The sequence below is a fragment of the Lagenorhynchus albirostris genome, chromosome 6 (assembly GCF_949774975.1).
Source record: "Lagenorhynchus albirostris chromosome 6, mLagAlb1.1, whole genome shotgun sequence".
Lineage (NCBI taxonomy): Eukaryota > Metazoa > Chordata > Mammalia > Artiodactyla > Delphinidae > Lagenorhynchus > Lagenorhynchus albirostris.
Genome location: NC_083100.1, coordinates 71,543,746 through 71,571,170, shown reverse-complemented (window position 1 = coordinate 71,571,170; position 27,425 = coordinate 71,543,746). Strand labels below are relative to the sequence as shown.

At 36.2% G+C, this 27,425-nt stretch overlaps 2 protein-coding genes across 7 annotated transcripts in view; one reads left to right on the top strand and one right to left on the bottom strand.

The window, feature by feature from the left end:
• MARCHF7 (membrane associated ring-CH-type finger 7) overlaps nucleotides 1-2,072 on the top strand; it is a 48,541-nt gene extending 46,469 nt beyond the window's left edge. For 3 of the 4 annotated variants that reach the window (XR_009541176.1, XM_060152810.1, XM_060152809.1), the window contains one exon: nucleotides 761-2,072. Coding sequence is in view for 2 of the 4 variants with exons in the window: in XM_060152810.1 (XP_060008793.1) it covers nucleotides 761-829 (69 nt within the window). In the remaining 2 variants the exon portion in view is untranslated. Of the gene's footprint in view, nucleotides 1-403; nucleotides 429-760 lie in introns of all 4 variants that reach the window. The other variant, XR_009541177.1, reaches the window with a different exon arrangement.
• A 287-nt stretch (nucleotides 2,073-2,359) lies between these two features.
• The window catches only part of LOC132522352 (CD302 antigen), a 131,277-nt gene continuing 106,211 nt past the window's right edge, over nucleotides 2,360-27,425 (bottom strand). For all 3 annotated transcript variants that reach the window (XM_060152803.1, XM_060152805.1, XM_060152807.1), the window contains 5 exons: nucleotides 17,313-17,423; nucleotides 10,834-10,950; nucleotides 9,853-10,026; nucleotides 8,554-8,580; nucleotides 2,360-5,141 (listed from right to left, as the gene is read on the bottom strand). In XM_060152803.1, the coding sequence (XP_060008786.1) occupies nucleotides 4,939-5,141; nucleotides 8,554-8,580; nucleotides 9,853-10,026; nucleotides 10,834-10,950; nucleotides 17,313-17,423 (632 nt within the window). In that variant the 3' untranslated portion in view covers nucleotides 2,360-4,938. The remainder of the gene's footprint in view (nucleotides 5,142-8,553; nucleotides 8,581-9,852; nucleotides 10,027-10,833; nucleotides 10,951-17,312; nucleotides 17,424-27,425) is intronic.

Sequence of the window (27,425 nt, the reverse complement as noted above, 5' to 3'; positions counted from 1 at the left end):
ATAATAGGGGAAATGCCGGTAGGATGTTTAGTGAACTTCCGTTTTCCTTCACATGCAGACAGTTACATAGTCTTGTACTTACTGTGTCCTTCTTAAAGACGTTCGTGGAAGTTTTATATTAAACTCTTGAGCCACTAATGACTTTAAAATAAATTAAGGTCGGACATGTTGCGAGAGTGATAAATTTCTGACAATGTGGAGGCATAGGAATAATCTCAACAAAAGGTTTTTACTAAATCCAATTATATTAACTTAGGCTGTGTCTATATAAAGCTTTTTTGACTAACTAGAGCTTTTTCTTGGCATTGTATAGACATAGCTCTGATGTAAATTTCAAGAACACCCATAACCTGTTATTCTATGTACATTTTTTTCATTCTCATCGGATACATTAAATATGCAGCAGTAATAAGCCAGATTCTACTCAGGTGTGTGAGAGCACTTGCCTTAAGTTTACTCTTTCTTTCTCTAGTGTATTTCTCATTAGCTACTATGAACACAAATTGATCTCAGAAACTTTTTAGATGTTCTTGGATCACATTTTTAAACATTTTCATTTTAATAAAAACTAACAGAAGAAAAAAGTGTGGGGGTGGGAGCGTTGTAGACGGGCCTCACCCACAGTCAGACCGCCCTAACCCTGGCATATACTACATTGGGGTTTTTATCGTACAAGTCATTGCTGTTCTGGCTTCATACTTACACTTCCATTCTCATCCCCCTTAAAATCATTCTTGACCATCCTGTTTTCTTTTAACAGCTTCAGAGGATGATTCTGAAGAAGATGGAGACCATAACAGAACATTTGATATTGCCTAACTTCATATGAGACAAATGGATGATCTGTGAACAGTGTTTATTAAAACTGGCAATTAAGTATGAATTAATTTTCTGGGGAAATACCTATTGAATACATTTACTGTCTATATATATATAGAATGAAAAAATATATATATATACACACACATATTATGCATGTATATATATGTTCATTCTCAAGTGTTGCTGAATTAAAATTCTGCTGGGCCTTTTAACATGGCCAGTGAATCTGATGTTTATAAACTGGTAATTAAAAGTATTTTTCTTTTAGATGAGTGGGGAAAGTGTTACCCTTGTTTTAAATATCTAAGCAATGCTGACAGCCCTTTTTTGTGTTGTGATTACTGTAGTTATATTTATGAAAAAAGGTTGGTGTTTTAGTCTCGTTAGTGAAAAAAGTGGGACAAAGTATGCTTTTAGAATAAATTGCCAAATGGCACCTAATTATTTTTCTTTTTAAAATGCCTTAAGTTGCGGTCTCATTTTCATAATCACTTGCTTCCAGTGTTTAAAAAAAAAAAAAGAATGGGGAGAAAGTTAAGAAGAGCATTCATTATATTAGGTTTCCAAATTTAATTTGAATTCTAAATTCACTTAGCAATGGTCTAATTTTTAAAATATATAAAGTGTACAAATGGATAACTTTTTGTATTGATGTGCAAAATGCAGATTATATTTGATAGGCCATAGTATGTAGATATTCCTTTTAGGAATATTACAGCTGTAAATTATATCAGAATTGCCAGTCAGATGCTATTTGGTTAAAAATATATTATTGCAGTCTCAAGTTAAATATTTTTAAATCCCACATTCAGAATTTAAAACACTGGTTTTCAGTGTGTTTTTTAGTGTTGTCACTTCTTTATAGATAAATATGATATAAATAACCTGTTTGGATCCTGGTCGTTTTTAACTGTTCCTTGGTAATTCTAAGCATTTATTTGATGACTTAATATTTTTCACTACCTTTAGAGAAGAGATGAACATTAACTGTTCACCATACTGTGGTCTTGAGTTGTGTATATGTCCATAACACTGTATATTTTCTCTGTCAACACCCTTAGGATACACTTAAAAACGCCTGCAGGTGGGTTTCAGGTTAAATAAAGTCTTTTGTCCAGCTACTTTTTCAGAACCCAAATAGAAACCATGTAATTTCTCACATGTGAATCAACAGTTTGCCCACATTCAGTCAGATTGTTGGTCTTAATGTAAAACTTCGGCTTGAAATAAAGTGCATACTGATTGATTTACTTTATAGTTTGAAATGTTTCCTTTTAAACTGGTGCTCAAAGAAGCCTTCAAACCTTATAGCCAAGAATCTTATTTTAAATCCCATTTTATATGAAATATAATTGTTTGTTTCTAAAATATTTGTTCAGCTTCTGCCTGTCAACTTCTGCCTGTTATCTTTGGTTGCCTTCCTTAAAGCAGATATGCAAAATTTAAGGATGTCAGTATCAATATCCATTCTACAGGTCTTTAGGGATGCTTTGAATTTGAAACATTTATGCTTTCGATAGAACTCAGCATGAAAATGTAGTGTCGTAACCCACAGAATTTTTTATTTAAAAATTTTAAGTAAATGGTAGAAAACATTCCATTGGTGTGCATACAATTTATTTATGGTTTTGCTATATTAACTGCTAAATGACAGATACAGACAGTGGCTTGGGCTTTATAGTATTCTTGTAGTTCCTTTGTACCACTTAGTATTTCAATGTTGTATTAGCTTCATATGTCCTGTAAATGTGAATTAGAGGGAATAAGAAAAATCTTTCATTGGTATCACTTTTAAATTCTGAACAAAATAGAGACCATATACTACTCAAGTTCCTAAGAATTTAAGATTGCAAATTCCTAAGAAAATGTAGTTAAAGTAAATGGCAGCTAAAAGTAATGATAGTAGTAATAGTTGCCAAACATAAGAATTACATTGTCATTATTGGGTAGAACCAAGATGTTTGAAGAAAGCAGTTTATACATTCTGAATATAAACAGGCATGCTAATGTTACTGTTAATATTAAAAATAAACACAGACTTGAATGATTCAGTTATCTGTTGACCACCAAATAGATACAAGGGCCTACTACAGATGTTCAGATACATAAAGAGAATTAAGATTTAGCACTGCATTACCGGGGTCTTTAAGGACTTGTTTGAAAATAAAATCAAACATGGAAAATTAAATCAGTTAAAACAGCCATTTTGGTAGAGCTGTCATTATTAGGTAGAAGTTATTGAAATGAACTGAAGAAAATTAGTTATGTAGAAGTGGAAGGGGAGACTCTAGAGCAGCATTGTCCACTGAAACTTTCTATAATGGAAATGTTCTACAATTTGCATTGCCCATCGTGGTAGCTCCTAACTGCATGTGATCTGAGCATTTGAAATATGGCTAGTGCAATTGAGGAAATGAACTTCATTTAAATAGCCACATGTGGCTAGTGGCTACTGTATTAGATACTGTAAAGATCTGTGATTGATAGTTAACAAAGCTTTAAGGAACAGATGGCTGGCCTCAGTTCTTAAAGGAGTGGTAGAATTTGAGTAGCAAAAGCAGTAAGGAATTCCAGTCTAATGTTCACGATTAGCAGCACTATTAGTACTCTATCAGTAATAAAATAGACATCTCAGTCAATACACAAAATCTCAAAGCTTTTACAGAGCATAATTGTTTTGTAATAACACCTAGTATAAAATTTATTTTTTAGTACCACATAGTCACATTATTCACTTTGCAGTTATTCATGTCTCATTAAGAAAACTGCCATTAATTGTGACGAGGGATGTTTCTGATTCATGATGGCCAGTGGAAACAGATGGCGCAAGCTAGGACTTCGTTGCCACTGGTCAACCTTGAGAGATAGATAGTGTCTCTATCCATATGAAAAGTATTCCCATAAGATGATAGATGATGGGATATGCATTAGGGAGAGAGATTACTTTCCTCGCACTTCCAAGTTTCTACGTAAAGTAAATACAATTTTATGTGAAGTACATACATTATCTTTTCTAATTCTGTGTTTTTAAGTTGCTAAAGAAATCATAGTTTCAGCTTTCTTCCATTTTCATTTTTTACCCCCCAAATGATTATTTCACCATTGTCTTAAAATGTACAATACACATACTGAAAACTTTGAACATGATCACTACAGTAGTATTTAGTTTTTCTCTGCAGTTATTGCTTACACAGGTTTCATGTCATTGAATGATAAACTTCATCAAGGCTTGAGGAGCATGAGATATATAGGAACAGATACGGCAGCAGGAGAAAAATCCTTGAAGGACACTATGACCCAAGCATTACCCGCAATGCCAGCCTCCTCTACACCTTCCTGGTATGGCTGTAATTTTTTTTTGTTTCACAAAATTTATTAAATCTTACTGAAATTCTGACCATTTATGATCAGTGCTAAATACTGTTTGTTTGTGGTCCAAAACAGTGTTCTAAGAGTACTGAAACTGTATAATTACATGGCATATAGGGTGTTAAAAATCTGTAAAATTTTCTGCATTACTAAATCATGAAGATGGAAATATTAGAGGAATTATCAGAGTAACCAGCATAAGTGATATCTAAATATAGAGAATCTATTTTAAGGTCAGGTTTATTCTCCATATCTTATTGATAAAGGAGCAAGACCATAGAAATTACTAAAGGCCTAGTGATTGCTAAAATTATAGTGATAAGTAGAAGTTCTTTTTTTTTTTTAATTCAACTATAAACCAAGGTGATTCAACTCACTCTGGGAGGGAAGATGGAGGAGGTAAAACAAGTAGACTGGGTTTTTTGTTTTTTTTTTTACCTGATTTACTATTAGTAAATAGTAAATCAGGCTTTAAGCTTTCCTTCATTCAAGTGAAAGGTGCATTTGGGGAGGTGGTTAAAACCATTAAATTATATCTAAGATTGTTCCTTTTTAAAAAACTTTGTTCTTATAATCCTAAAGATTCATTTTTGTCACAGTCAGTGATAACATAAGAATAGTGAACGTTACTGGAATTAATTAGGTAATCATAAAAACCATGATTTTCATTGTTAGGTTTTATATTAAAATCTTGCATAGGAATCATTGTCAAGGTATTTGATGTCTTAATCTGAGATTTCCAGGACCTTAGTCGAATTGAACATCATATTCGTTTTCCTCTGCAACTACTAAAACACAGTCATCATTATAAGGTGATTGGGGTGCAGCTGAAAAAACTGTGGTGAAACCAGAATCCAAACTTCTTTTGTACAGGAACCAAACGACTGCTCCCAAAACTGTCAAAATTACTGTGCTAGCAATCACCAAAGCTGATATTAAAATGTGGTTATCTGAAAAGGAAAAGACAAAAGAAAATATGGGAAATCAGGATACACAAGTTGATAGCATTGCTTTTGGGGGAGCACAAATATAGTTTCATCACATAAATATTTCACTATTTTGAGAATTTCTCACATTGGTTAGAAAAACAGTTACACACATTTATTCCTATCAAGATTTATATTTCTTAGCTTGAATAACTGCCATACTTCAAAATTTGAAATAAACTTTGCAGGTCTCCAGTCTACTTTAAGATCCTAAAATGGAAATTATCCACACTGAAGGTTTCACCATATATTTCTGTTTGCATATATCATTTTATGTTATCCAGAGTATACATGTGCATAGCTTAAAATTCATAGTTCTACAGGGTATGTAATGATAATACTGTGTTCTTCCTGCCCTACTACTATTCACCTTTAATTACCATTCCTCAAAGCAGCCACTCTTGTTACTTCTGTTATTTGCCTCCATGCATGCTTATACTGTTCTGATTTAAAAAATTTTTTTAATTGTAAAATATGCATAACAAAATTTACCATCTTAACCATTTTAAAGTGTGCAGTTCAGTAGCATTAAGTACATTTACATTGTTGTGCTGTCACAACCATTCAACTATAGAACTTTCATCTTGCAAACCTGAAAACTGTTATTAAATATTAAGTCCCCATTCCCCCCTCTCCCCGGCAACCACCATTCTATCTTCTGTCTCTGAGGCTGACTACTCCAGGTACCTCAAATAATTAGAGCCATACAGTATTTGTCCTTTTGTGACTGGCTTATTTCACTTAGCCTAGTGTCCTCCAGGTTCATGCATGTTGTAGCATGTGTCAGAATTGCCTTTTTAAGGCTGAATAATATTCATACTATGTATATACCATGTTTTACTTACCCATTCATCTGTAGATGGACACTTGATTTGGTTCCACCTTTCTGGCTACTGAGAATAATACTGCTATAAACATGGTTGTTTAAATTCTGTTCAAGTCCCTGTTTTCACATCTTTTGGGTATATACTGGATCATATGGTAATTCTATGCTAAATTTTTTGGGGAAGCTCCTGTACTGTTTCCACGGCGGATGCACCATTTTACATTCCCATCAGTAGTGCACAGATGTTCCACGGTCTCCACATTCTTGTCAACACTCGTTATTTTCCGTTTTCTTTTTTTTTTTTTTCTTTTTGGTTTGCTTTGGTTTGGTTTTGGCTGCACCGTGCAGCATGTGGGATCTTAGTTCCCCAACCAGGAATCAAACCCATGCCCCCTGCAGTGGAAGCACAGAGTTTTAACCACTGGACCACCAGGAAGTCCCTCTGTTTTCTTTCTTTGCTTTCCTTCCTCCTTCCCTCCCTCCCTTTCTCTCTTTTTTTCTCTTTCTCTCTCTCCCTTTCTTTCTCCCTTTCTTCCCTTTTTTCTTTTTGATAGCCAACTTAATGAGTGTGAGGTGGTGCTTTGCTTGATTTTTTTTTTAGATGTTATATTCATCTTATAGAAGAGTGAGGATTTAACTCTCCTATATACACATGAACCCAGTGAACCCATAAACACTCCTTTCCTCCTCTTCTGTCATAGCAAGCTCCAAACTGAGTAATCATGATATTAAGGAAAAAATAAGGGCAAAAGAATAGGCATTTTATAAAAGAAGATATCCAGATGGCTAATAAATGTGTGAAGGTGCTCAACTTCATTTTTCATCAGGGAAATTAAAATAAGATCACTCGGACTTCCCTGGTGGCGCAGTGGTTGAGAGTCCGCCTGCCGATGCGGGGGACACGGGTTCGTGCCCCGGTCCTGGAAGATCCCACATGCCGCGGAGCAGCTGGGCCCGTGAGCCATGGCCGCTGAGCCTGCGCGTCCGGAGCCTGTGCTCCGCAACGGGAGAGGCCACAACAGTGAGAGGCCCGCGTACCGCAAAAAAATAAAAATAAGATCACCCTACATACCCATCTGAATGGCTAAAATTTGACAAGACCATCATCGGATGGACGTAGAGCAAATGGAACTTGTCAGCAGGAATGTTAACATGGTTCAACCACTTTGAAAAATTATTTCTAATAATGCTAAACATTATTAGCTACCCTATGGCTGTTTCAAGGAAAATGAGAACAAAGGTCCAAAAAAAAAAGTATGAGAATGTTCATAGTGCGATCACATTCATGCCAGACTAATAATGATCAAATATCCGTAGACAGGAGAATGGACAAATTATGGTGTGTTTATAAAGTAGTATGCAGCAATAGAAAAAGTACAATATATATGTGCAGCACTGATGAATCAAAATATTCTGACTGAAAAAGTTACATTTATGTGAAGTTCAAGAACAAACAACTCTAACCTATGATGATAGAAAGCAAAAGTGGTTGCCTGTGGGGTGGATGCTGGTAGGGTGGGCGTTTATTGGGAGGGGCATGCGGGAATTTTGTGGTGTGATGGAAATGTTCTATCTCGATTTGAGTGGTGGTTATACAGGTTTATACATAAGCAACCATCAAGGTGTACATTTAAGATTGTGCATTTTATCCTCAGTTAATTACACATCAAAAATATGGAGGTTAAAAACTATGCTACACAATTTGCAAAAATTTCATAACTGGCATTCATACATTATTTTGGGGGATGCAAAATGGTACAATTTCTCTGAAACTATCAGTATTGATCAGAGTTATATATTCATGTTCAATAGGGCAGTTATATTTCAGGGAATCTAAGATAAACATGTTTTTGTGCAAGGTGATTCATTCCTTGCAGCACTGTAATAATAGCAAATGTTTGGAAACAACCCAGTAGGGGTCTGGAGTTGGTAAATAATTGAATATATCTATACAATGGAAGAGTATACAGTTGTAAAAAAGAATGAAGATTTATCTATAGGTAATGATATGGAGAGATATTTAATGAATAAAAAAGTAAGTCATATCTCTTAATTTGTTTATGTTGGCAAAAGAAACCGTAGACATTTAAAGAAGAAACTGAATTAGTGCCCAATAAGGGTTCAGGTAGAATAGGATGGAAGGAGACAGAGTTTTCAGTGTTTGCCTTATATATATAGTTTTGCTTTTGGAACCATGTAAATATATTACCTGTTCCTTTCCCAAAAAATGCATTTAGTAAGCCCTAAGACAGATTCTTCATGAACTGTAATTACAACTATAAGAAAAAAATTTTTTAACAAAAGATGCAGTCATTTTCCACAAAAACAGATAATGGAGCAATGAGGAGATAGAATTTGGTTTTAAAAAAATGTTAATTTCATACATAACTTGCAGATATATTTAAAGTGTCAAGTCTTTCTGTATTCTTATAAAAGTTGTTCTACTTTACACTGTCATATAATTAAAGAGGTCTTCAGTACTACCTTAATATGCTAGAATCTTAATATATTCTTTCTTGTGGGAAAAATTTAACAAAAGACCATACTTACCTGATAAATATTTCTTTTCATATGGGACTAGAATACAAAAGAAAATCATAATTAATTTAAGTATGCCTTATTCTAAGAATGCTTCTAAACACTTTCAAAGTAGTTTAAAACGAACCCTTTAATAGCTTAGTATTACCCATATTTCTGTTGCTTGGTCATGTGTCTGTATTATCTGTTTTGAACTCAGTTTTTTTAAAAAAGGATGTAGAGAGGTAAAAACTCATTAGCTCAGTTGGTGGAAAAAGAATAAGGGAACTCAAGAAAAAGACAGTGTGATGAAGTGAGGGAAATAAGAGGATTTGGGTTGGAAAGTCTGTAGAAACAGTAAAAGTATACAATTGTGACCTTACCTTGGTAGTACAGACTTGCTCACTATTTCTGATGTATTGAAGTTATAGTTTAATTAAAAATTTGGCTTATATAATGGTGCCCTGAGGCATAGTATATGAAAAGAACCAACTTTCTAAAAATCCAACAAATATTGGAAGTCAAATGCTACTACCATAAAAGTGTGACTGATTAGTCAAAAACCCTGCTGGGGCAAGTTAAAAAAAAAAAAAATTGTATGTAGTTCCAGATGTAAAGAAAGGAAATAATCGGAGGCAGATGTACAGTTTTGGTTTGCAGTTGGAGTAGAAGGGGGGAATATTAAGGATGCAATGGAGGAAATGTCTGTTTCTGTCTTGTTTCAAGCAACCCAAAATTGTATTTTGAAATTTAAATGTCTTTAGTGAGAAAACAATTCTTTCTACAACATAACAGAACTAATGTTTAACAATAATATGAAAATATTTTGGGACAGGATAATTTTGTTCATTAGAAAGCACTGTGATGTGAGAGAAGAAAACTTATACTTTAATCCAGAGTAAATTATAAACTATGATGCAATTTTTCTTGGCCTAATCAAAGATGTCCTTGAATCAAATTCTTTTTACACTAACATTAGAATTCTGGAATCAGCCATGATTATTTTTCACCACTTCCACTGTTTAACCAAATCACAAAGAGGCTATTATAATTCCTTTGAACAACATAAGAAATTTTTGACTTCTTAGAAGTTCTAAGAATAAGCAGATAGAATAAAAGGATGCCTGGTTCACATGATCTGGCCCTACCTCTGAAATGTAATAGGATTACATATTTGACTTCCAAGAGTCTTGGGAGCAAACCACCCCAGTATCTTCTGAAGTCTTACTTCCTCTTTATATTGAGGCACACATCACAAAGAAAATTATTTTAAAACCAGTCCTATTTTCCCCACCTCTCTTAGAATGGAAAAAAGCCTTCAATTATACTTACTAGCTGCTTTACAAAGGGTTCCTTCCACAGAAGAAACTTCACAATTTCCTTTTTTCCAATCACCTGTCTTGGTGTGCAAAAAGGCACAGGTGTCAACTAGATCCTCGCCATCTTCTTGGTCTGACCACTTAACAAATGTCATATTTGACTTGTCAAACCACTTGAAGCTGTCATCTGTCAGTTAAGGAAAATTTTTAACATTATGACAGTATAAAATGTGTTAAAAGAAAGTCAAAGAAAGGGTCTAGCTTTATTTTTTTTTAACTCTTTGACCACGCCTCATGGCTTGTGGGATCTTAGTTCCCTAACCAGGGATCGAACCCGGGCCCTCAGCAGTGAAAGCATGGAGTCCTAACCACTGGACACCAGGGATTTCCTGGGTCTAGTTTTAAAGGTGGGAAGTTACTAAGATATGTCTGGTCTAAACTTCTGATTGTAGGATTTAAATTAGAAGGAGGAATATATCCTGTACACAGGCAAAAGATACTGGTTCAAAAAGGTTCTGAAGAAGATCCCATTTGTGATTAAAATATATATATAATTTTCATGAAGAAATAGTCAAGAAAATAGTTAAAATGTTAATGGTAACCTCAGTAATTTCATTTCATTTTGAAAATTATGTACTTTCTATTTTCAACAGTGACAATAAATACATTTACATAGTATTACCCTGACAGTTGTCTATCTTTATCCTATTGTTGACACTAGTACCAATTTTTATTACCCTACCATATTACAGAAATACTGAGTCTAGAACCATATTTTAATCCAGATGAATGAGTCAACTTTAACTTTCATATGTGACACACATTGAGCTGCTCAGGGCAAAGCTGTGGTACATGGGTGCATACTGAAAATACAGTCCCTGGAAACCACAGGAAATAGCGAACTACAGAATTGAAGAATCTAAAAGAAAGTTATCAGTTTTACTAACATTAAGAAAAAAATGTAAGAAACAATTTAAGTATAAATATCACTTACCATCTGTGTCAAAAAACATGCCTAATAGGATATCATCTGGGCCTTTCCATTGCTTTTGCAAAGTATCCAGTATAAAAGCGTTTTCTTCTTCATTATGTATGCTTATCATGTCTGCTCCTGAAATTATTTTAGGGAGAAGAAATCAGCATGTTCCCCAAATCAATGAAAATCACATGAAGTATATTATTATAATACATTATTATAATACATTATATTTTACATCCTTTTAAAAAATTAAGCTTGAAAATGTCATGCACATTTCTGAAGAGACAATATACTCATGAGAAAAGTAAAATGATAATGTGATAAACTGAACAGAATCATACTTTTTATTTCATTCACTTAGGGTTAGTAATCTCGTAAACAACACGGAAAGAAAACATCATGGGAAGGCTGGAGCAGTAGAACACACTTCCTGCATCTCAACTTTTCACTGCCCCTTCCTCTAGCAATCATGGCCCTTCCTGCCCTCAGTTCACAATTATAGGGAGGAGTAGCTCTGACCACACTGAGGAGAGCTGAAAACTACCAGGGCAACTTGCCAGAACAGTCCCAAGACCTAGTGAAGTTCAAGTAACAAGTGGTCTCTGATCGGTCTCACTGAACTGGCCGCCATGTGCCTGCTGCCTGAAGCCTATGCCTTCCCATATTTTCCTCTGTGGTCGCCCTTAGGGAAGTCCTGGTTAGGGAAAGTGATAAAGGAGGTCCTTGGTCCTTGTTCTCATTGGATAGCTGATATTTCCTGGTACTGTCTCACCTGGTTTGAGTAAAGAGCAGCAACCACATATATTTTATGTCTCACATTTTTTAGCCTTTCAGTCTAAAAGCTACATAGCAGCCTATAAAATATTAGCAATAACTTCACTTTTCCCAGATATATTTAATCTTGTTTCTTAACCCAACAAAGATTCTCTTGCAAATTAAAAAAATCATTCCACTGTCTTAACTGGATAACACTTAGGAGAAAACGCTAATGGAGTTCGTTTCTCTCATGATATTGCATGTTTTTGCAAGTGAAGAATGAATGATGACATCAGAGCCTAAAAGCAACCAGAAATCTGGTGGGGAAGGTACATCTAACCCCTGGGAAAAATACATCCTTTCAGCTGTACTCAGCTAAGTGAGGAATAAACATCAAAATGTTTCTAAGAAACATGACTTTCCAGTCTCAGTAATTTTAGAAGTTAAAATTTTCATAATTTTCCAAGGAGAAGTCATTGATCCTAAACATTTTTTTTAACATCTTTATTGGGGTATAATTGCTTTACAATGGTGTGTTAGTTTGATCCTAAACATTTTTAAAGTTATCTTGGAAGCTTTGGGTACTACGACTAATCCAGGTACTACATGGAGAGATGAGGAAGTCTTTCCTATTATTAAATTACATTCTTCCCAAATCATCCTCACTTAACAAAAACTTCCGAAAACTTGAGAATACTGCCTTGGATCAGTGGCTCTCCAACTTTAGTGTGCACCAGAATCACATGGAGGGCTTGTTAAAACAATGTTGGCTCCTACACCCAGAGCTTCTGATTTAGCTGGAGTAACATGGGGCCTGAGAATTTACATTCCTAACCGGTTCCCAGGTGACACTGATGCTGCCGATCCAGGGAACACACTGAGAAATTATAGGAAACTTAAATAATAGGCCATTGTATTTATGACACCACTCTAAAATCAGTAACTTTTTGGTAATTAACAGATATATGGAGACGAGAAAGAACCATTAGGTCATGACGTGGTAAGAAAAATTTGTATTAGGCAATTACTTTCACATCTTTTAAAAGAGGCTTAAAAAATAAATTTAACTACAGGGGAAAAGAAAACTACAGGACCTAAAATCTCCCCCCAAACAAACCATACTGTTAAAGAAGAAAAACTGGGCAGACTAAAGCTCTGTTATGAATAAAAAATAACAGGCAAACACCTTAACAGAAGAAAAAAAAAATTGGTCTCAGACTGTTAAAAAGGCAGTAGACACGTATAGAAAACAAACTAGTGCTTACCAGTGGGGAGAGGGATAGGGGAAGGGGGCAACATAGGGGTGGGGATTAAGAAGTACTATTATGCATAAAATAAGCTACAAGGATATATTGTACAACACTGGAATATAGCCAATATTTTATAGTAACCAAAGATGGAGTAAAACCTTTAAAAATTGTGAATCACTATATTGTTCAACTTGTAACTTACTTAGTATTGTACATCGACTATACTTCAATTAAAAAAAAAGACAATTCACCCTCACGAAAGGAAATGTAACACAAGAAGTGTGTGAAAAATGCAGTTTCACTGGTAAAAGAATGAAAATAAGAGTTTCAGACGTGCCAATTAAACAGTGCCGGCTTAGGGTGTAGAAAAATAGGAACTCATAAGTGGTTAGTTGGAGTAAAAATTAGTAAAACCTTTTTGGAGACAATTTGGCAAGATGTATGCAAGGCAATCATTGGCTCTGCTCAAATAGGCACAATCATTGATGATCATCACATTTACAACACTGGAAGACTGGAAATAATTTAATAACCAATATTAGAAGATTAAATCAATTACGGCATATCTATATAGAGGAATAGTGTACGGTTATTAGGAAATATGCATTCTATATTTACTGCCATGGAAAAATATGTTTAAGGGAAAATGTAGATTATGGAAATATATATGTACATATAGTATATACATGTATACATATATACATGTATATATACATATATATCAAATATTTATTAAAATATATCTGCCTGAGGGGTTGGAAGTCTAGAAGGATACTCACCAAAATGTTAATAGTCATTACATTTCCTTAGGATGGTACAATTTAGGGTAATTTTATTTTTAAAATATTTGCATATGTGCTTTTCTATATAGCGACTGTGCACTAATCGTGTAATTAAGAACTTTTAAAATAAAAGAAAAAATAAGACTGACCTTTAAAATACTTAATACTTTTTTTTTTTTTTTTTTTTTTTTTTGTGGTACGCAGGGCTCTCACTGCCACGGCCCCTCCCGTTGTGGAGCACAGGCTCCAGACGTGCAGGCCCAGCGGCCATGGCTCACGGGCCCAGCTGCTCCGCGGCATGTAGGATTCTCCCAGACCGGGGCACGAACCCGCGTCCCCTGCACCAGCAGGTGGACTCTCAACCACTGCACCACCAGGGAAGCCTCTAAAATACTTAATACTTTAATCCAAAGTTAGAATTCAGCAAGGTTCTCTCTCTCAGTCATAGCTCCATTTTCAAAAATTCTATTATGGTTTTCTTATCAGTTCTAGCTGCTATCACCTCCTGTTAAATGTCATACAGACTTTTAATCTGTTTTACCCTCGTACTTACTTGTACTTAGTTGTGAAATGTAACCAAAATGCCATTTTAGAAAAATCCTCAAGGGAAATATTTAACTAGGTTAGAGTTTAGGCTTAGGTGTTCAGAGATGAGATTTTCATTCCTTTCTCTGACCTTGTGTCAGCCAATGGAACTTGAATGATTTTTAACATTGCAATTTAAGTAAATACTGTATAAACTTACATTAGTATGTCAGGAAAAAAGACACACTTTAATTTTCTTTAACAAATGATAGCATAAATCCCTGAAGAACACATGTGCTCAAGCGAATTTTTTTTTTTTTACAATGCATTACCAGTGATGCTACCTGCTGAGATGTAATTTGGGTCTTTAATTCTTTTTATGGTTAGTGACATAGCTCATACACAGATCACAAAAAGGAAAGACTGGAAATATTTATTTGTTCTATTATAATGAAAATATCTAAATCAAAGGTAAATGTTGCAAAATAAGAAAAATTTTAGCCTCTCACAATTATTTTCCTAGATGAACAGTAACAGTACCCAAAATAAGTACAAGTAACATCAAGTAAATTACCACAAAGCACTGGGAATATTTCTAAATATAGCTCTCAGCAGTCCAAAAGGTAACAAGTCACCTATTTTCTATACCCCTAATTATAGGTTTAAGATAGGATTTTGTATACCTGTGAAGATTTTATAAATCCAAATGTAAATTTTCTAGTATTCCTTATGCTTTTCCTTCTTCATGTATAGCAAACACTGAATTCACGTCCACCTACTGTTCTAAACCAAAACACTACCCTAGCCAAAAAAAGTAATGGTAATATTAACCAATTTTAGCTAATTTTCTGATTCAGCAATGAAATGGATATTTCCAGAGTGGAAGCAAATGTAGAGGATGATCAAATAAATGATGAGATTATCAGAAATGTATGAGAAATTAAAAAAAATCAAATCAGTAAGACAAACTGAATTTATAAATATTTAACTGGGAAAAAAGACATTTTTCTTTAGACACAAGATAAACTTTATAAGCAAATTTATATACAACGATTTAAAATTCCTAAGTGGCTACTCTACTTGAACAAGTAGAGTTAATGGACTTCAAATAATCAAAAATTAGGCCTCAAAGTTGCTGGGTGTTTTCAATTTCATTTTGCTTCTTTTTCTAAAAAAAAAATTAGCAAATACAATTAACTACAGTTTAGTTGTAGAGGAAGTCAGTCAACAAATATTAACTATGCCTCTGTAGAGTATGCAGTTGCTTAACTACTGAAGTTAAGTATTAAAGCTGGACGACGAAATCTGACCTTGTGGTTCATACAAGCTAATAGGAGTACAGGAACATGTCTTTTCTTGGCTCTGAGCCTCCAATGTAATTTGTTTATTGAAATCTGTGTTTATGTCCAAGTATACCTGACATAAATAGTTTTTAAAAAAGAGATAGAAAATAGTTGTTGGGGAAACACCCTTTAAAAAAATCTTGTAGACTTCCCTGGTGGCGCAGTGGTTAAGAATCCACCTGCCAATGCAGGGGACACGGTTTCAAGCCCTGGCCTGGGAAGATTCCACATGCCGCGGAGCAACTAAGCCCGTGCGCCACAACTACCGAGCCTGTGCTCTAGAGCCCGCGAGCCGCAACTACTGAGCCCATGCGCCACAACTACTGAAGCCCGCGCGCCTGGAGCCTGTGCTCCACAACAAGAGAAGCCACCGCAATGAAGAGTGGCTCCTGCTTGCTGCAACTAGAGAGAGCCCGCGCGCAGCAACAGAGACCCAACACAGCCATACATACATACGTACATACATATATATATATAAATAAAAATCTTGGAAGACCAGCAAAATTCCTATTACTCCATTTCCTTGGAGTGAAACCATATTAGCATGTCGGAAATGTCTTGTTTTCAAAGAGCCAATGTTCAACACCATTTAGCAAGTAAGGAAAATATGTACTGAGTAGTACGTGGCACTTCGTAGGATTTAAAACTCCTATGCTTACATTTATTCCTTCTATAATAAGTGAATATGATTTTAATTAAAGCAATTTGATATTCTTCCAAAATGTTAATTGGTGGGTTGTCAGAAAATAGATAAAGGGCATTTTTATTTTTATTTTTTATTTATGTATTTTTTGGCCATGCCCTGTGGCATGCGGGATCTTAGTTCCCCAATCAGGGATGGAACCCATGCCCCCGGCATTGGGAGTGCAGAGTCCTAACCACTGGACATCCAGGGAAGTCCCAGTAAAGCACATTTTTAAATGCTGGTGTTATGAATATGCTTAAGACAAAATTTAATGAAATAAGAGATTTTTAGATCTCACACAGTAATAAAAAGTACCTTTAAATAATCAAGGACTCTCATCTCACCATCATAGATATCTCAGTGGAAAAACATGGTAACTCACACCATCGTTTTAGTTTGAGCTGACAAGTATCACAATAAGGGGCTTAACAACAAGGATGCACTTTGGGCCAAACAGCCAAATATATAACGAGCACCCAAGCACACCTTTTTTAAAATGACATTTTTATTTAAAAGATTTCAAAATGTGAAGTTATATTTCCCAGAGAATACTGAGCATATCATGTAGCAAATACATAGCCTTTTTTTAATTTTTATTTAACGGTATGCTTCTTTACCACCGTCTCACGTCACAGTCCCATGTAATCTAACTTCTGCCCCCACTGCATGCCTGAAACAGTACTTTCAGGGCAGAATAAGAGTGATTAAGAACGCTGGTCCTAAAATCAGACAGTCCCTGGTTTGAATCCTGGCTGTGCCAATGATTTCCTGTGTGACCTCTAACAAATAACTAGTTTTATTCTCTTGATAAAAGGAGGCTAATAATTTACTACCTGATAGGTTTGCTGTAATAATTAAAGCCAGTTAAAGTATATTATGTGCTTAAGAACAGGGCCTGACACAGAGTACTTACATTAAATACACCCTGCTCTTGCTAAGGTTCTGTCACTCTGCTTTGGGCAGTGTGGTCCAACAACTGTCTTCCAGCTCAAGGGTATACCCCAATTCCACTGTTTGTGTCTTATAGAATAAAAGCTGTCCATTTATTACAAGGACCAAGGTAAAAGTGAGATACGACAAAACTATTTTTTAAAGAAATTAGTGAACACTCTTTACTGATCTGTGAAAAAACAAAACAGAAAAAGCTCCTTACCATGGTCAGTACACTGATTTCTGACATCCTCTATGCTTTCTACTTTGATGGCTTCTTGAAGAAAAATGTAACAACTGTCTTGGAACTGAACCCAGGTGGATGAAGGGCAGTCTATGTGGAAAAAGAGATACGCTATTAAATAACTTTAATTTCATGAATTCCTAAAGATAAAGACATTAGATATTAAATTTTCACAAAAGAAAAAGAATGGCAATTTCCCTTGTTAATTTAGCCATAAGGCTCTTGGTCTTTGTTAAAATAAGAAATTGACTAGCGTGATAGGAATTTCTTTTTCACCATTGTACATATGGGAAAAGGAAAATGCGCCACTGATTCCCTTCTGATTTGACAGAGCAAAGTTACAAGTCTTTAGGTGTTTAGTAGTTCAGACATGTAAATTATAGCATATTACATATGCTAATAACCAAGGCAATAAACTATCAAGGAAGAAAACCAATCAGAATTACAAGTTCTCTTTCAAGGTTATCTTTGCAGTATATAGTAACAATTCAATTTCAAAAGTCGTAAGAGTCTTACAAGATCTTTTTGTTCAAAATATACTTTCAAGAACAGAGAAGAAAAGAAGTTGCTAGATTATGAATATTCAGATAAGTTTTCCTATTGCACAAGAAAACAAGATTGATATTTTTATGAACGTTTTAATTTAACACTTCATCAAAGCAGATTCTTTGAACTAGTTTTATGAAACAGAACCATACTTCTTCCTCTCTTGCTGTAGAGGGTCATCTCCTTCATCTCTATCTTTTGGTGTTATTCATTATAAAGATGTGTATTTTTCAGCCTTGCCTCTGGAATTTCACTAGTTAGCATTAGAAGCAAAAGTAGGCCTGTTAAGACCTTGATTTCACTGGCCAGAATGGAGAAAGGATGTGAAGATGTTATTGAATTCCAGTGAATAAAGGAAGATTAAGGCATTAACCTTCCATATTCTCTTAGGTCTGTACAGGGAAAATCACTTTTTACCTGGTTTTATTTTTGCGGGATCTCAGTTCCTCGACCGGGGATTGAACCCAGACCACAGCAATGAAATCACCAAATCCTAACCACTAGACCTAGAGCCAGGGAACTCCCTGAATTACATTTTTAATATAAACAAGTAGAAGAATGGCTTACTACAAAGATCAGAATTGAACAACCAGCTATGTTAGTCTAAATTCAACAACCTCCATCTCACTAAGCTCAGAATATGGCCGAGCCCATTCGTTGTCTCCAGTACTTAACCTCAGCTTCGTATACAGCACAGACTACAGGCCACCAAGCTACACTATCTCCCAGTTTTCTGGTGGCTTCTGGATAATGAAGTGTGAGCAGAAGTGAAATGTGCAAAAATATGCCTTTAAAAGGAAAGAGTGTGCTCCCTGGACCACATTTCCTCTTTCCCTCTGGCTAAAATGTAGCGAGGTATCTTCAATCAATTGTGTAAACAATGGAAACAGCCTAGGAATAACAGCAACAAGATAAAAGGATCCTAAGTGAAGCCAACATATCACACTCAGGTTGTAAAGAGAGAGAAAATAAACTTCAATCTTGTTAAGCCACTGATAATTCAGGTCATTGTTATAGCAGCTGAATCAATAACCTAATTAATACAATGGGCTACTTAAAATTATCTCAATTTGTGAGTCATGAGTTTTTCTCTGGCCTCATACTGCTACATTTAAACCATCCAAGATGTACTAGCCTGAGGGTAGGCATCTCAAGATACAATTTATTTTGTATATAGGTTCTTTTTTTTTTTTCCTTCCTGCTGTTTATAAATTCTTGTCTTACACGTGTGACTACCTTGGTTTGAACTCGGGTAGGAATCTAGAACTTTCCCATTATGGTGGCTTAAAGTTGGAGAGGGATGTTTTAACAACAAGCACTTTGCTTTGGGAAAATGCTCACAGTAAACCATTAATTTTTAAAAATCTCACTATAAAAATATATCTGCAGTATGATTCCAATATTTAAAAAGCAAGGAAGTCTAAAATATCATGTATCACTTATATGTGGAATCTAAAAAAAGGGTACAAATGAACTTATCTACACAACAAATAGAGTTACAGATATAGAAAATAAACTTACTGTTACCGGGGGTAACGGGGGGGAGGGGTAAATTGGAAGATTGGGATTGACATATATACACACTACTATATATAAAACAGATAACTAATAAGGACCTACTGTATAACACAGAACTCTACTCAATACTCTGTAATGGCCTATATGGGAAAAGAATCAAAAAAGGAGTGGATATATGTATATATATAACTGATTCTCTTTGCTGTACACCTGAAACTAACATAACTAACAAACTAACAACATTGTAAATCAACTATACTCCAATAAAAATTAAAATAAATAAAGTAAAATTAAATTAAATTTTAAAATAGCAAGGAAGTCTAGAAAAGTTCAGGAATTGGAAAGGCATTTTGTAGGAAGAAGGCTCAGGAAGGGCCTGAAAACAAGGTGCTTGGTTGAAAGTCTGTATGTGGAGCAAACCCTTAGATCCTCTTCCTGAGAAAGAGTACTCAGCCATCTCAGTTTCTCCATACACCTCTGCTGCCTTCTTTTCAGAAGAAAAGACTTTTATTCCTCCGTTTCCACTTCCAGACCATCAACATTACCCACTGCTCATCCTTTGAGATTCAGGCCATCTATCTACACCACTTTCTCTAAGACACCACCACCGTAATGTATTTTAACTTCTGCTTGTAATTTCATCACATAGTTCTTTCTCTTCGAACTCACCATCCAATGGCCACGGAAAGTAGCAGAAGGAACACAACTTTGAAGTCAGACAGACCTGTATTTTTATCTTGGTGGTGAGACCTTGGACAACTTATTTCCTGTATTTCCTCAGGCAAAAAGGGATAACGACCTCATTGGACTGTTGTTGTGAACATTAAGAAGCAACAAAACTGCACAGCACAGCGCCTAGTACAAGGAAGGTGCTCAATATATTGTAGCTTTTATTAACTCTACCATCCTCGGCACCCTTCTCTAGAGACAGTGACCTCTCTGAAAATAGGGGCCGAGCCTTATTTTTGAATCCCCAACACCTCAGATAGCTCCTTGGACTATAATAGGGACCAAAGTATTTTGCTAAATGAATGAATGAATCCTATCTCTACATCCTTAAATGGCTTAATTTATCATCCCTTCAGCATCCTCAAACACTCCCTTTGCAGTGTATTCATCTTTTCCTTCTAGAAGCATGCTGTTTTCTTATACCCTGGAATAGAACTGGATTGACCTTGCTGCCAGTTCTAACACCGTTACTGGTACACTTGGCCCTCGGTATCTGTGGATGTGGAACCCTCAGATACAGAGCACCGACTGTACTATGCCACTTTATATAAGGTACTTGAGCATCCTCGGATTTTGATATCCACAGAGGGTCCTGGTACCAGTCCCCTGAAGATACTGAGAGACTATACTTTTTAAAAATTAAACTTTTTACTGAAATACAATATACAATGTGCAAATCATACATACCTATCTTGGTGAATCTGCATAGAATGAACATACCCATGTAATCATCGGTGAGATGAAGAAACAGACCATTAACCAAACCCGTTTGGTCCACTCACTTCCAAAGGTAATCACACCTAACTTCTAACACCACAGATTAGTTCTGTCAGTTTTTGAACTCTATAGTAATGAACACATACAGTATGTACTCTTTAGTGTCTGGTTTCTTTTGATAAACATTACTTTTATGAGATTTATTTATGTTGTAGCATGTAGCTGTAGGTTCTTTCTCATTGCTATATAGTATTGTATGACTTTATTCATTCTGTTGATGAATGTTTGGGTAGTTTCTAGTTCGTGGCCATGACAATATATGATGCTATAAACATCCTCTGCACATGTTTTGGTGCACATATGCATGCTTTCTTGTGGGTATATTTCTAGAAGTAGATTGCTGGGCCATAGAGTGTACATGTGTCCAGCTCTGACAGATACTGCCAAACACTTTTCCAAGGTGGTTATAATCCTTTTAAACAAGTAGGTTTAAAAAAAACCAAAAAACCCAGTTTGATAATCTGTCTTTTGAGTATTTCCATTAATATTTAACATAGTTATTGATGTATTTGAGTGTATATCTACCATCTTACTATTCATTTTCTATTTGTCCTACCTGTTTTATGTTCTTTTTTCCCCCTTTGTTGTCTTCTTTTTGGATTATTAAACAATGTTATATTCCATTTTTCTTTTAGCTTATTAATTACACATTCTTTAATTTTATTTCTATAGCGGGTACCCTGAAAATTACAGCATGCAACCTTGATTTATTAGTACCTAAAATAAATGAGTACTTTTACCATTTCCTAGACAGCACTAGGATCTTACAGTAATTTAACTTCTCTTCCTTTGTGTTATTGTTACTACTATTTTGCACGGTCAATGTTCATTTAGTTTTAAACACATATTTACCTTCTCTGTTGCTTTTCATTCCTTCTTACATTTCTGTATTACTAATTGTAGTAATTTTCTGTTTGCCTGAATAAACCCCTTTAATGGTAGGTCTATTACAAATTCCCTCAACTCTTGATTTTCTGTAAATGTCTTTATACTGCCTTCCTGTTTGAAGGCTATTTTTGCAAGTACAAAATTCTAGAATGGCAGCTTATCTTTCATTGAAGATGTATATAATTTTACTGTTTTGGCTTCCATCATTCCTATTGAGAAATCAGGTATTAGTCTGATTGTTACTCTTTGATGGCTGCTTTCAAGATTTTTTGTCGTCTTCGGTTTTTAGTAGTTTGACAGTGGTATGCCTAGTATTTTTTTTTTAATCCTGGTAATAATGTAATGCAGTTATTGAATCTGTGGGTTTATTTTCACTGTTCACTTTTGGAAAGTTCTTGGCCATCATCACTTCAAATAATGCTTCTCCTCCATTTTCTTTCTCCTCCCTTTCTGGGACTCAAAATACATATATGTTAGATTTCTCACGATGTCCAATATGTTCACTTTGCTCTTTTCTATTTTTAATACTTTTGGCTCTCCATATCATAATCTTGTTCTTTCTGGTTTACTAATCTACTCTTCAGTTTTAACAAATCTGCTATTAAACCCATCTACTGAGTTCATAATGTCAGCTATTTTTCAGTTACAGAATTTCAGCTTGTTTGTATTTTTATAGATTCTGAGTCTCTGGTGAAATTCTCAATCTTATAAACATTCTCGAACTTATTACGATTATTTTATTTTTTATTTCTTTATTTTATTATTTATTTGATTGCACAGGCGGGCTCCTTAGCTGTGGCACATGGGCTCATTAGTTGTGGCTCATGGGCTCCTTAGTTGCAGCTTGCTGGCTCCTTAGTTGCAGAATGCATGTGGGATCTAGTTCCCTGACCAGGGATCGAACCCGGGCCGCCTGCATTGGGAGCGTGTGTAGTCTTAACCACTGTGCCACCACGGCAGTCCCTATTACGATTATTTTAAAGTTCATTTCTGAAAACTCTAATTTCTGGGTCACCTGTTGGTCTGTTTTTATTTTCCCCGCTTTGGCCTGTTTCTTATTATGCCTGGTAGTTTTTTTTTTTTTTTAATCAAATACCAGATACTGTGCAGGAAAAATTGCACAGTATCTGGTATCTAATATTTAAAGTTAAAAACATTGCAGAGGCTCTAGAGGATGTCATTCTCCCCTAGAAAGGATTCTGGTAGGCATCTGGAGTATTGAAGATTATCTTAATACAATCAAGGGTGGAGTCCACCTGAGGGGGATGTTACAGCCTTTGTGAGGCCCAGTATCCATGGATTCCAACTGAAAGCCTGGATATTAGCTAAAGTCCCTCCTCTTTGGCAAGTAAAAACTCAAATTTTTATCTCCTTAACACCATGAGAATGCCAAAAACTCTGCTCTGCTTTTAGCTGCTTAAAATTTGGGCAACTCTCCTAAAGGGAAAAGTAGTGCACAGAATATTGGGCTCGCATCAACGAGTTGCCTTAGCAGCTCTCTGATGCCTGCAAAAACCATTATTATGGAATTTTATTTAGATTTTCCAGTTGTTCTTAGTGGGAGCGTTAGTATCCCACTCCACTATAGCCAGAAGCAGAATTCCCTCTTTCACACTTTTAAGCAAGTTATCGATAAGTGCTACCATCATCCATCCAACAATCATTTGCTGAGCAACTCCCACGTGTCAGATACAACGGTCAGTGCTAAGGGGTAAGGATAAAAGGATTTAAGGGGAATTGTTCCTACACTTGAAGTGCTCAGTCTGATAGGAGAGTCAGACACATATAAATAACAAAGGTGTGAGAGGTTAAATGCTGTAAGACTATAGATGAAAAAGTAATAACTTGTAGAGTAAGGAACCATTTCAAAAAGGAGACAATATTTGAGCTGCAATTCGCAGGACAAATGAGTTTACCATGTGGAAAAGGAAAAAGAAATCCCAGGCAGAATGGAACACCATAAAAAGCACAGTGACAGGCACCTAGTAAGGAGTCAAATATTTGTTGAATGGGTGAACTAAGCAGGTCTCTCCCTCCCTACACTCCTCCCACCAGATGTTTTATGTATTAAGACGTGAGAGAGAAAAGAAAAGCAATCATTTCCAGAATGAAACTCAAATTGAAAGTCACAAGGGCACATACTCTGAATTGCAAACTTTGACTCTTTTTTCTTCTCCTATTTTCTTCTGGTTCCCTTTGTTGCTTTTTCTTTAGCCTTATGGAATTGAAAACAAATGGAAATGGAAACAGACTCCATTACCACATTTAAGGACACCTGAAACACCTTTATAAAGTGAAACACTGGAAGTCTTGAACCACGGGTTAAGAAATGCCCTCTTGTATCATTTCTAGTCAAAACTATACATAGGATTTTGTACTGACAATAAGTAACTCAAGAATATAAAAAAATAATTTTTGAAATACTGTTTAAATGGAATAAAGCATGTCTATTAAGTATACAAAAATATAATCAACACCAAGTGAAGTGAAATTTATATTATTTCTTTGTATACTTGTAGCTCTTAGGCTTTACAATTACAATGAACTCTGATCTCCAAACCATCTATAAAGTATATTCTTTTTATCAGTAGCAACTCATGTGTCAGTTCTCCATGAAATGTCCAACCCTCACCTTCCCATAACCTCTGATTCCTCTGAACTTCTACAGGACTTTGCACTATACAACATGTAAGAGGCCTTTTCTGGTTATAAAGACTAAAGACTTGTTCAGGTTACCCCAAATAATAGAGATGTTTTGCAAGGATACATGGGGTAGTAAGAAATCTGAGGATATTATCCCAGCAAACAGGCCTCCTAGGGCTCTTACATACAAGGTACCCCTTAGGTACCCCTACCTAGCTTAGAGTAGTCAGCCTTTGATATAGGAAATTATCCTTATTTTGATTACTTATGGCTTGGATGGTGAGCATAATACGGAACAAACCATGGCCCTATGCATAAGAACTGTAGGAAGCCATTCTTGGAAAAGGGGCTGTGTTATCCTTTGATGACCAACACACATTCATGTGCACTGATAAATCCTGCTTTTCTGTATGGTAGTTATCTGATACTTATCCTGTTTTCCCAATTGGACTGTTAACTGCATGACAACAGAGATCATAACTTAAACCTAACTTGTACCCCCAATAATAACTATGATAGAGTTTTGTACATAACACAGATAGCCTGCAGAGAAATGGGACAGTGCAGGGTTCTGATTAAGCACATTAAGCTATGGAGAAAAGTCTGGCTCTGACTACATGACCTCGGGTATGTTACTTAACTGTGCTCCAATTTCCCTATTTGTAAAATGGGGATGATAACAGTACCTATCTCAGGGAGTTGTTGTGAGAAAATTGTTTTAGGTGCTAGGGATTCCACAGTGAATAAAAAGGAACAAAAATCCTGCCATCCTGGAGCTTATATTCTAGTTGAGGCAGATACATGAAGGCAAGATAAATAGGTAAAATAATATGTTAGATGGTATTATTATTATTATTATTATTATTATTTGTGGTACGCGGGCCTCTCACTGTTGTGGCCTCTCCCGTTGTGGAGCACAGGCTCCGGACGCGCAGGCCCAGCAGCCATGGCTCACGGGCCCAGCCGCTCCGCGGCATGTGGGATCCTCCCGCACCGGGGCACGAACCCGTGTCCCCTGCATCGGCAGGCGGACTCTCAACCACTGCGCCACCAGGGAAGCCCTGGTATTTTATTTAGATAGTACATTAGCAATCTATTGCTATGTAACAAATTAGCAACTTAAAACAATAAAAACCTTTATTATCTCACACAATTTCTCTGCATCAGGAATTCAGAAGCAGCTGCTTAGCTGGGTGATTTTGGCTTGGCATCTCTCATAAAGTTTCAGTCAGGGCTGCATCTATCTGAAAAGTGAACTGGGGCTGGAGGATCGGCCACCAAGTGAGTAGGAGCTGGCTGTGGGTAGAAGGCCTCAGTTCCTCACCATCTGGACTTCTCCACAGGGCTGCTCAAGGGTCCTTATGACATGGCAGGTGGCTTCCCTAAGAGCAAGTGATTCAAATGAAAACAAGGTAGAAGTGCAATGTCTTTTACAATCCAGCCTTGGGAGCCACTCTCCATTATTTCCACAGTGTCCTGTTGGTTACACAGGATACAGGTCAGCCCTATTCAGTGAAGAGTATGAACACCAGGAAGCAAGAATCTTTGGGGCCACCTGGGAGGCTAGCAACCACAGATAAGAGATGCCAGGTCCTGACTGTAGGGTGGGGGCTGGGGTTGAAGTTGTAGAAAGGTGTCCAAGGAAGACGTCACTGTAAAGGTGACATATACAAAAAGATATCTGAAGGAGCTGAAGGAAAAGAGCCAAGTACTTATCTAGGTCACACAGGCCTCTGGGATGGGAATGAGTGTGATGATAATGATAACTGACAAAGCCCCTTGCTGGATAATTCAATAAGCAGTATGTGATAAGACAAGAAAAAGCCCCAAAACCCAAAAATAAAAACAAAAAGCTATAGGCAGAAAAGCAGAAAACAAACTGCTAACTTCAGATCCTTACAACTTTCAACTGTTTCTTCCTTAGGCTCATTTCAGCATTAGCAATTAACTCCAGTTAATGTAGCACTGAACCCTTCTTCTCATGCTACCAGTCAGAGTGAGTGCCCCAGAAACAAGCTTTAAGCACTACTCAAGAGATACATATTTACTTTGGGAGAAGAGTGTTCCAACAGAGGCTGATACCTCTTGTGAGGGAACTACGGAGGTTCACACACTTCATAAGCAGAAAGGCTAAACTAAGTCTTTTTCAATGCCAAGTATCTTTGCTATAATGAAAAACCTGTCTCCCCAAAATACTGCCACAAGTTTTCAATTACGGGTTCTGTAATGTTTTCTAGAAAGTATATTTCAAGAAACATCCTTGGGTCAAAAAAAAAAAAAAAAATCCTGCCCACAATGCTCTCTCCAAAGTGCTTTTCTGTTACTCTTGCTTCTTCACAGCTGCTGAAAGATAGGTTGTTATTAATAACGCACCTAAATGACTCTTCATGGATTGTATAATTTTATAATTCTATTGATTTAATATGTACAGAAATTTAGGAGCCTGATGAAAATTTTGAAAGCTTGTACTTAACTCCAAAAGTTTCCAAATAGATCCTCCGCTTAAAATTATCATGTGCTGGGCTTCCCTGGTGGCGCAGTGGTTGAGAGTCCGCCTACTGATGCGGGGGACACGGGTTCGTGCCCCGGTCCGGGAAGATACCACATGCCGCGGAGCGGCTTGGGCCCGTGAGCCATGGCCGCTGAGCCTGCGCGTCCGGAGCCTGTGCTCCGCAGCGGGAGAGGCCACAACAGTGAGAGGCCCGCGTACCGCCAAAAACCAAAAAACAAAAAAAATTATCATGTGCTAAAAGACTAAAATGGCAGAGCCACAAGAATGTTTTGCATTACCAGTCAGCTCTAATGGAACTCTCTGTTCCCTTGTAATTAATTTTTTTAAAGAACCAGGCACAGCATAAGAGGAAGTGATCCTTGGGACAGACTTGTTCTGAATGTTAACAAAGGAGGCAAGATTGTACTCTTTTTTCCTTGCCAATAATAAGACCTTCGCCCCTCTCCTATTAGACATGAGTCAGTCACTTACCTTCCACA